We start from the raw sequence: 9,805 nt of genomic DNA, 5'->3' as shown, positions 1-9,805 counted from the left end.
TGTCGCTGTCCGAAAACCCCGAATTTCACGAGAGAACAAAACATTTCCAAATCAGACATCATTATATTCGTGAAAGAGTAAAAGAAGGAGACATAAAAACAAAGTATTGTCCTACCAATGACATGACGGCGGACATACTCACAAAACCTCTCCCGAAACCGAGACATAACCAACATGTCGAAGGACTTGGACTAGGCTCGGATTGAGGGGGAGTGTTGGGAGATGAATAAAAGACATCATGTCACTCCCGACATGTCCGAGACGTCGGATACCTGGGCACTGCCCAGACATGCGTAGAAACTGCGCATGAGGCTCCTGTGTGGAGCGATTACTAAGAAAAGCTCCTAAAAAGTAAATAGAAGCCCCTGAACATGATCCGATGCCAATCCGAGCAGACAAGTCCAAGAGACTAGTAATATATTAGCAATCCGTAGAGGAGAGTACTCCTAATAGCCAATACAAACGAAAGACTAGTATAAAAGTAGTCTAGAAGTGAAGCAAAACTTTACCAGTGCAGACACCTCACATCCGCGCGAACCCAAAAGGGTCAATTCAACTCGCACTGTAGTGTAGACCAGTATAACATTCAAGGTGAGCGGTCCCGCCCTAAAATGCTAGGCATACACTGAGAAAGATGAAAAGCTGGGACTGCGCTTGACGTCTCGTTCTTGATCAACTTTCTACCATCTTATCTATACCCATCTGGTGAGCGTACGATTGAAGAATGGGGTGTCGGAGGAATCAGCTTGGGAGGACATGCTTCATGGATAGCTCTCAGCAAAGGTATGTCTCGAGTCCAATGCACGTATGCGGGAATGGCTCAACCGTACAAAGACCCACGTCTCTCGTTTGGCATTCCCATCATTGGGTGCCCCGACTACATCAGTCTCATGACGCAACGTGCCCAACGGGCATCGGTGCCGTTCGCTCCGCCTGTTGTACCAGATTTATTTGTGGAGTACGTGAAGAAGAATGATCCTGCGCAGCAGCCGTACAAAGCCACAGACCAGTCGAATCCATTCCTGGGCAAGAAAGTCTGCGTGCTTTCCGGAGGTGCAGACACACTGGTTCCATGGACGTCAAGCAAAGAATTCGTAGAGGGTCTGGAAGTAGGCGATGGTGTCAAGGAGGTGTTTGTGGAGGAGGGAGCTGGACACGAGTGCACTCCTGCTATGGTGGATAAGCTTGCCAAGTTTGTGTGGAAGATTAGTCTAAGCAAGTAGAGCAGTAAGATTAAGGGGTAGAATTTTCACACGGTTTAACCTTGACGCGTCCCTAGGCGTCCATTCTACTTGCACAAGCGGGAATCCTGACATCGACGCGCCCAGAGGGCATGGATGAGACTGAACGGACAAGCGCGGCGTGCATACGCGTCACTGGCCATGGAAAGATGAAAGACTTTATTCGGCACGCACTCGAGCACTTTCAGGTTTGTCCCTTCATCCATAGGCAAAGCAGCATTCTCATAATGAGCAGAGCAAACCTGGTGAACCGCTGACACTCAAGACACCGCCAACAGAGGTGGGAAGCTCGGCCATTCCTCGGTTGGTATCCGTCGTGGAAATCATCAAGAGGGAGTACTTGGAGAGTCTTGACATCGCGTCGAGTGAATTGGATGGACTGCACCAGTACAATCGTCTTCTCGCTGTAAGACAAGAAATTGGCGAGGGCACAGATGGAGGTATAGACCTGGCTCAGGCATTGGAAGGGAAGAACCAGTAGGTCGATTCTCGAGGGCACATAACGGGTGACTGACGATTGCATCGAGCAGTCCCAAACAAGTATTCCACCCCTACATGGAAGTAATACTGAGCAAAAGTGTGTTGCCAGATCAAGCAATAGGAGATGCAACGTATGTTGAATTCTTAAGCTTGTTGGATGAAAATATTGTCTGACTGGCTATCATGCAGATACCAAGCTCCTGAGAGGAAACGGGTGAGCAAGGCAGCTAAGGAAAGGGCGAAGCGGCAAAAGAGAAAGGAAAGAGAAGAGGGTAATAATAGTATTACGTAATAGAATATTGTTTTCACGCGGGTCGAGTTTGTTACCCGGCTAGTTTGATTTCAGCCTGTGCCGCCTTCAAGTGGTTGTGTACCCCCCTGCAATTGTCTGCCATTCCGCTTGCTGCGCCGCGCCTCGCTCTTGGACACTCGACAATACACCTACAGCTGGATTGTCAGAAGACAGACCTTTGGTTGAGCTCAGCTTTGCAGACTGTTTGGTGTGTCGTGTAGGGAAGTGAAAAGGACGACTAGCCGGAAGTCGAGACGTGCACGCGCGTTTGTCGCAGCGTTTCCGAGGACCAAAGCCGCCGGTCGATCTCCGACCTTTTTATAAAAGTGTAGAGTGAGCTGCAATGCCTCGCCGCAACCCTGCTCGCCAACAACCCCGCCCCTCCCCTCCTCCGCCACCCCAGCGACTCCCTCCTCCTCCCCCACAGCTCTCCGACGATGTCCTCCAACTCAGACGCCATTGGAAGTGGGCCGCCTTCTCCCAGTTCTTCTACACCTTCAACCAGCTCTTTGGCACCAATGACATCACTATAACAGTCCGTCTGTCACCTCATTCTCTCACTCTCATCGTCGCTCATCCATATCTAGGACATCGAGAATGACCTCGTGCATTCCACTAGTGTTGCTCTGCCCCGAATCATGCAGAGACTCTTGTACACTGTCACTCAGGACAGAAAGGTCTCGTGAGTGCACTCACCATGACCTCTGAACCTCTGTCACATCTCTTCCCTAGTCTCGACAATTGGCAGACATCTCTTCGCAAACAGTATGCCAAGAGAGATCCAGACGCGAATCCTATTGGTCCATTACCAAGCGATAAATCCACGCGAGCAACCGAGTCCTTGCGTCCCTCCGAGGCTCCCGTGAAGAGCTCCCGGGCCCCTTCAACCACAGCGAGCAACCACGGTCAACTCGATGGCTCACGGGCCGATGATGATGAACGTCCTTCAGGTCGTGACACGTCTGGACATCCTAAAGCTGAAGACCAAGAGACGTCTATGGACCAACCTTCCAAGGATATCAAGGACGAAGACACTTCCCAGATCGCTGATCAGACCAACGTGGATGCGGACGCTGACGAAGCAGTTCCTGAAGAAGATGAAGATGAGGAGGAAACGCTTGTGGACTGGCTCACCTTACCCATGATGGTCAAGCTAGAGTCTATGCATATAGTCATGGAGTGGCATTTCCAGAATCCATACCGTCTCCGCTCCCTCATGAAGGATGACGATGAAACTGCTCAATGGGTCCGTGTCTCTTTTCTTTCTCTATTTTGTATTGTCTCATTCTCCAGTAGCGCATCGAACCAATTGGTTACGACTCAAAGAGGAATGCGTACTGGCTCATCGGTGGTGAGCCGATCTTTCTCATTCTGCCGCACTGTATTAATATAGACGTCCGCAGCTGATCGACTATGGATTCAACGAGAACCTCCGCGAGCAAATCATAAGCGCAAGCGTCCTACTAAAAAGGATGGTTCAAGCAAAGGGAAAAGCTCGCAACAGGCCAACATTGCGCGTCCATCCAAACGTGCCCGCCTCGAATCTTCCTCTGCAGCTCCGGTAGCCTCGACGTCTACTCCATCAAGGCCAACAAGGCGCAGCGCGCAAACCAGTGCCCCAGCCTCGCCGAGCACACCTACAGGCCGAAGCAGCCGTGCTGCGAAAGCTCGTGCTAATCAAAAGCTTGACGCTCAGGCCAAGGACCTTGCCGAGTACCAGCGGCTGGTGCGCTCCCAAGCTCATGCTAAAGCGCAGCCAGCAAGTCCGTCCAAGTCAAACCATCCAACCGGTACGAGAATGAGTGCGCGGCTGAGAGGAAGCAGTGGCGATGTAGAATGGCAAGAGGTTCCAAAGGAGTGGCTTGACGATGGCGGTTCTGGTGTCAAAGGAAACAATACCTCTTCCTTGCGAAATGAGATCAAGAAACTCAAGACGGGGCTGGAAAGCGACGATGACAGTGCCAGCGAATTGACTGATTTGTCTGATTTATCTGAGGATGGGGGAGAGAATAGTGAACAGGTCAGTCGATCAGAGGAAAAGGGAGAACGTGACGAGGACACCGAGGCCGGGGCGGAGCCAAAGGAAGCTGGCTTCGTGGAATGGGAAACGGTGTGCAAACCCATTGTGCGATGATTGCTTGACTGATCTCGACTGGGCAGATATGTGTCACGTTAGAGGAATGGGAACACGTAGCGGATCGCTTTGCGAAGGCCGCACATTACTCAGAAAAGGCTTTGTATAAAGTCCTGACGCAGGTTATTGTGCCAGCAGTCACTTCAGACCTCAGGGTGTGTGCACTGTATACGTCTCAGTCAAATTTGTCTCATTACTTTTTCAGGAAATTAATCAACGCAGACGCATGGACGAAGCCGTTTCGCACCGCAAACGGTCGGCTCGGATTGCCTTCAAGGAAAGCGAGAAGGAGGAGGAGCAGAGAAAGGTTCAGCAGCGTGCTGAGGAGGAAGAGAAGCTTAGTCGCACGCGGAGACTGGAAGCACGGATCAAGAAGGAGGAGGAAGAGCGTCAAAGAAAGGAGAATGCGAGGGAGCAGCGGAGGAGAGAAAGGGAGGAACGAGAAGAAAACAGGGCTCGTCTGACAGAGGAAGCGGCAAAGTCCAGACAGTGAGTTTTCCAGCTCTTCCCTTGATTATTTAATGGAATTGTTTGCAGGACTGGTAAAGAGAAGGGATCCGGCCCATCCCAATCTCCGGCTGCATCTGTACTCACAAACGGTGTATCAAGCAAAGCAGAAAGTGGCACTCGGACTCCTGGGGAGGATTGGGAACTAGATTGCGAGATCTGTCAACGTCGAGGCATGAACCAGGTAGGTGTCGGCTTTTTTTATTAGCTCTCTTACGTACCCGAGCTTGGTACAGGATGACAATACGCCGTTGATGTGCTGTGGATCGTGCTCAAGATGGCAACACATCATCTGTCACGATCGTCGAGATGCTCACGCTGGCCGCCCGAGGCGTGACTGGGACAAGGAGGACTTTGTCTGTGAAAAGTGTCGTCAGTCACGGTTAGCCAAAGCCGCTAGTTTGCACCCTTCGATCGCTGGCATGGGGGATGCATATGCTTATAGGGGTGCTCCACCTCGAGTCAACCACAACGCCGTTCCATCGTACAATCACTACCAAGCTCCTGTGGGCAACGGTCATGCCATTCCTTCCATGGCAGCAAGCCTCCGTGGCTCTTTGTATTCTCCAGGCGGGAGCGCTCATCAAACCCCTGTATATCACAATCAGCCTGGTGTCACGTTTGCCCATTATCAGCCGCAGCAGGGTGGTTTCTCTACATCTCGACCTTCATACGCGGCCCAAGACCCGAACCATGCTCAGCCATATTATCCCCAGACACAAGGGCCATCGCGCCCAACGCAGTATCCCTCGTACACGGTAAGTAAATATACAGTTACAATCGGACCTCGTGCGTACGCTAATAATGGTTGCAGGAAAAATGGCACACCGCATCCTATCCCCGCCCAGGAGCCTCATATGGGGCACCTTTTGTTCAGACTTATCCTCACAACGCGTACGGTCATTACGGGGACCAGTCCTCCCACGTTGCTCGTGCCCCACAATCAGATGTGCGCAGCAACGGTAATCAAGCAGCAGCTCATCAATACCCTCCGTACGACTACAACAGATGATGGAATAGCGTCGATCATCTGTTCTGCACTCTGCTCTCGGATATCCACCTAGTAGTATTATTAGAAGTTGGACTAACTAGAGCCATTTCGCGGGTAATTTAGATGGCATAAGTGACTGGGTATGTGTATAGGATTTTGTAGACTATAGCTCTTCTCTGTAATGTCAGCGTATCGTTTCGTACATCTTGAACTTTTGTGAAACGAATGGGAATGGATCCTCGTCTGTCGTGGTTTCTCTTGTAGGTGATGATTACCATTAGTTCATACCGAGAAGCCTTAGAATAGGTTGGTACTCACTCGATAGGTCCCAAAATTCGGAGGCCTCGAATGTGTGTATCCTTACCGCTCATGTGGTTGGCGACAACAATTACTTGCAGAATGTATGCGTTAATAGGTTTCCTGAGTGAGCGTGTCAGAACGGATGGAGACCAGGAGGTTTATCAACATGCAGGGAGGAGCCATCGTTATCAGGTTCTGAGGAGACATCAAAGGTAATCCATCCGTCTGGCTTGTCCAGCGTTGCAACTCGCACGTCTTGCAGGTCGCTTGGACCCGTGCCCGCTCGGACAGCAATTGTGGAGGGCGTGTAGGAATCATCCTGCGGCCAGCTGAGGTAAATGCTGATTTTCTGCACGAACCCATATGGTTGATAGGTCAGGCACCGTCACTACAGACCAATACTATACATGGATACCTGTATGGCAACCTTGCGAGGGAACTCGATGGTTATGAAGTGGGGCTGCGGACCGTCAGAGCTAGACGATGGTGAGATGCGAGCAAACTCTGACAAAGGACATACTGCCAGAACGTTTCAGGGTCTCCATCCCGAAGGCACTCGGCGCCAAAGCCGAATTTGTATGACGAGACAGACCAACGAGCAAGTCTGCCTATGTCAGGCCATGGCAGGACAGGAGGAGTCCTCGCTGGTACAGGTAGGTCAGAAGGTGTACTGGGAAGCGCCAGGATGGATGAATGCACACTGGAGTGAATTAGCGTAGTGCCGTCCATAGGTATAGCTGCGTTGGGTTGAGAGCCATTTACATGGGCAAATGCGCCAGGTTGTGGGGCTGGTTGTTCTGGCACACCCGGTGTAGGCGGGGCAGACATGTTTCAGGATCCTGAAATCTTGAGTTGAATTAATGATGGTCAAGGGAACGTCAGTTAGGGGCTATTTACTCAAATGATACCGACATCTTCGCGGACTTGCAACTGGCCCGAGTAGATCTCCGAGTGTCCTTACTCTACCACATACATACCCGACAAATAACATTTTGTTGAACGCACCCATTCTCTGGCCATGGCTGACGGCATATCTAATGCGCTTCCCCTCGAGGACTACAGGAGATACGGAAGACAGATGATCCTGGATGGTTTCGGTCTTCCAGGTGAGATGCTGTCATTAAAACATATTTCGCGGAAACTTATCACCTCTTCAGGACAAACAAGCCTGAAAAGATCATCTGTAGCAGTAGTAGGCGCGGGTGGCCTTGGATGTCCCGCTCTGCAGTATCTTGCCTCGGCTGGTGTTGGTACGGTTGTGTGGGCCGTGCCTTTCTCATTGAAACCAACCAAATTCACGTCACAGGAAAGATCACCGTTGTGGATCACGACAGTGTCGACCTGTCGAATCTCCAAAGACAGGTCATTCACCGAGAAAGCTCTCTGGGCACATCGAAGGCAGCTTCTGCCATGCGATTTATCCATGAGTGTGTTACTAATCGGTGAATAACCACAGTATTGATGACGAAGTCCAGCCTCAACTCGACGATTCAAGTGACAGCAGTTGAGAATGCGTTGTCATCTGAGAATGCGTTGGCCTTACTTGGTGGACATGATGTCATACTGGACTGTACAGACAATGCACCGACGCGGTATCTACTCTCTGACACTGCAGTACGATTGCAAGTTCCCTTAGTCAGTGGTGCGGCCCAGAAATTCGACGGTCAACTTTGCGTGTACAACTACGGGGCCGATGGACCGTGCTATCGATGCATCTTTCCGAAGCCCCCTTCTCAGGAAGCAGCCCCTCCATGCGAGGAGACTGGGATCTTGGGAGCTGTTACTGGTATCATCGGGACAATGCAGGCTTTGGAGACTATCAAGATTCTTACAGGTCTACACGGCAAGTATAGATCTCTTATTTGGCGAGTTGCTTGCTACATGAACTTTGAACAGATGGCAAGCCGGCGATGCTACTGTTCTCAGCTCTCTCGTTTCCTGCCTATAGAACCGTTAAAATGAGGACGAGAAGGCCGGATTGCATCGCATGTGGCAACAAGGGCGCCAACATTGACCTGATAGAGACTACGGATTACATTGCATCCTGCGGTGGCGTACGGCCCAACTTCGAAGCTACCGGGCTTTTACCTGGATCACCCGGTCAGAGGATTCGAGTGCAGGTAAATCCACGTGTCTTGAAAGCATTGTGCTATTAAAACTTCAGCACAGGAATTGTACGACATGGTGTTGTCCAACAGGTCGCCCTTTGTCATTGATGTCAGACCTGAAACAGAATTTGGGATATGCCACCTTCCAGGTTCATCCAGTAAGCCAATTCACAAACTGGTGACGTACAATTCTTAAATCTTTCCTCAGATATACCACTACCTAGATTCGTTGCCGAGCCGTCATCACACATACCTAAGGATAGGAAGGACGTTTACTTCATTTGTCGCTTGGGGAATGATTCTCAGATCGCAGCTGAGGCACTGCGTGGTGTTAGCCCAGAACTAAGAGCAATGGACATCGTTGGTGGACTGAGAGCTTGGTCGAGAGATATCGATTCCGAATTTCCAGTTTATTAGCTATAATACAAGGGCCTGGTTCTTGCATGCGGATATGAGTACAAGCCTTACAAGCTGCATACACTGCTAAGCGTCTAGAGATAAGGGATACACACTACTTCTTCAGCCCAGCTTTCAACCATTTGGGAATCTTCCTTTCTGTTGATTGTGCGTTGGAAGTTGGGGTGTTAGAAGTGCTGCCACTTGGGGGACTCCGTGGCTCGGCGTCAAACCTGAGCGGCGCTGGCAGGTCGATGGCTTGTTCCAACATCAAAGGCAAAATAGGTGCAGGCATTTGGGTACCTATACTGGGTCAGGTTCGAACGAGGCATTTGGACCAGGGTTGACTAACTGTTTAGATGCTCGTCTTCGAAACGGAGCATAAGGATGGACGAAGGCGCCAACTGCAGCTGCGCCAGTGTCAAATCCCGAACGTTAGGATCAGAGACTCTCAAGTCCCGTTTAGGTGGTGTCTGGTCTGGGTACAGGATTAGAATAAAGGGCTGAGTTGTCGGCGTAAATGAGAGAGGCGTCAGACCTACATAGAATAAACTTGATAGGTTTTACGTCGTCACGTAGCGAGGAACGAACGAAAGCGTAAATAGAGCGAATCTTGTCAGTTGATGGGAAGACTTTCTCGAGTTGTGTCCTGTCCGGAAACTTGACACGGATGGTGATCTGTACATTCCAGTGAGCGGCAAGAAAGGTGCAACGAAATAGATGGTTCAACGTTAGGCCACCGATCTCTCTTGGCCTTTTCTTCAGCTTCCCGAGCAGCGCGAAGCTGCAATGGGGCATTGGTGAGTGCCTGAGTTCGTGCGGATAGCGTGGCTTGTGCTGCCTTCAAATCAGCGGCAGTAGGTGTGAAGTAAGAGTCAGGCAGGTTTGGTACTGTATCATTCCCTTTTGAACCACGATGAGGATCAATGGAAACAAGCTCATACCATTCGTATTCGATGTAGCCAGCGGTGGTTTGTAAACCTTAAAATCGGCAGGCAGATCGGAGGAGTTGGCAGAGGATGTCGATTGAGGTGTAGATGTATTGTCTGACATGATTACACTGCGGAAAGACTACTTGACGTTACTACGGTGCAAAACACATAAGGTGCTCTGCTCACGATGAGCTTTCCAGGTACTTGGTTTTTGAGGGCTGAAGCTGTAGTGAAGATGGTCAGCGTTCTTGCGAAGGAAGGAAGTTGGATGGGATTCAGAAGTGTAAATAGTTGTCTCATAGCACAACTCTCTAGGCCCGCCGGCAAGCGAGCCCTTAGCAAGAGAAGTGACTCGAACGCAAATTACTAGTACCATCATGAAGAAAAAGGCGGAAGTGGGCTTACCTGCGATAAAACGGAAGGG

General features: G+C 50.5%; 5 protein-coding genes across 5 annotated transcripts; 3 read left to right on the top strand and 2 right to left on the bottom strand.

The window, feature by feature from the left end:
- Positions 1-742: 742 nt before the first annotated feature.
- CONPUDRAFT_163373 (uncharacterized protein) lies at positions 743-2,073 on the top strand. The gene is made up of 5 exons (XM_007767765.1): positions 743-1,196; positions 1,280-1,429; positions 1,477-1,718; positions 1,772-1,852; positions 1,911-2,073. Exons 1-5 carry the CDS (start codon positions 786-788, stop codon positions 2,011-2,013), a joined length of 987 nt encoding a protein of 328 aa, XP_007765955.1. The 5' UTR covers positions 743-785; the 3' UTR covers positions 2,014-2,073.
- Positions 2,074-2,356: 283 nt separating this feature from the next.
- On the top strand, positions 2,357-5,666 carry CONPUDRAFT_163372 (uncharacterized protein; the record flags this gene model as incomplete). The annotated part of the gene is made up of 10 exons (XM_007767764.1): positions 2,357-2,548; positions 2,601-2,695; positions 2,746-3,259; positions 3,310-3,364; positions 3,417-4,123; positions 4,174-4,302; positions 4,353-4,636; positions 4,685-4,838; positions 4,891-5,412; positions 5,469-5,666. The coding sequence occupies 10 exons, from the start codon at positions 2,357-2,359 to the stop codon at positions 5,664-5,666; spliced, it is 2,850 nt and encodes a 949-aa protein (XP_007765954.1).
- Positions 5,667-5,756: 90 nt separating this feature from the next.
- Positions 5,757-6,760, bottom strand: CONPUDRAFT_100007 (anaphase-promoting complex subunit 10). Its single transcript, XM_007767763.1, has 6 exons — positions 6,647-6,760; positions 6,466-6,589; positions 6,361-6,421; positions 6,086-6,294; positions 5,964-6,065; positions 5,757-5,902 (listed from the first exon to the last, which is right to left on the bottom strand). Exons 1-6 carry the CDS (start codon positions 6,672-6,674, stop codon positions 5,830-5,832), a joined length of 597 nt encoding a protein of 198 aa, XP_007765953.1. The 5' UTR covers positions 6,675-6,760; the 3' UTR covers positions 5,757-5,829.
- Positions 6,761-6,934: 174 nt separating this feature from the next.
- Positions 6,935-8,482, top strand: CONPUDRAFT_119808 (uncharacterized protein). The gene is made up of 7 exons (XM_007767762.1): positions 6,935-7,051; positions 7,103-7,195; positions 7,252-7,372; positions 7,421-7,788; positions 7,842-8,065; positions 8,115-8,211; positions 8,262-8,482. Exons 1-7 carry the CDS (start codon positions 6,964-6,966, stop codon positions 8,468-8,470), a joined length of 1,200 nt encoding a protein of 399 aa, XP_007765952.1. The 5' UTR covers positions 6,935-6,963; the 3' UTR covers positions 8,471-8,482.
- CONPUDRAFT_119806 (uncharacterized protein) lies at positions 8,451-9,608 on the bottom strand. Its single transcript, XM_007767761.1, has 6 exons — positions 9,568-9,608; positions 9,394-9,520; positions 9,180-9,340; positions 8,992-9,127; positions 8,802-8,927; positions 8,451-8,752 (listed from the first exon to the last, which is right to left on the bottom strand). The coding sequence occupies exons 2-6, from the start codon at positions 9,500-9,502 to the stop codon at positions 8,565-8,567; spliced, it is 720 nt and encodes a 239-aa protein (XP_007765951.1). The 5' UTR covers positions 9,503-9,520; positions 9,568-9,608; the 3' UTR covers positions 8,451-8,564.
- Between the last annotated feature and the right edge of the window lie 197 nt (positions 9,609-9,805).

Source organism: Coniophora puteana (genome assembly GCF_000271625.1).
Source record: "Coniophora puteana RWD-64-598 SS2 unplaced genomic scaffold CONPUscaffold_3, whole genome shotgun sequence".
NCBI lineage: Eukaryota > Fungi > Basidiomycota > Agaricomycetes > Boletales > Coniophoraceae > Coniophora > Coniophora puteana.
The sequence above is the reverse complement of the archived record's forward strand: the minus strand, read 5'-3'. Positions and strand labels throughout refer to the sequence as shown.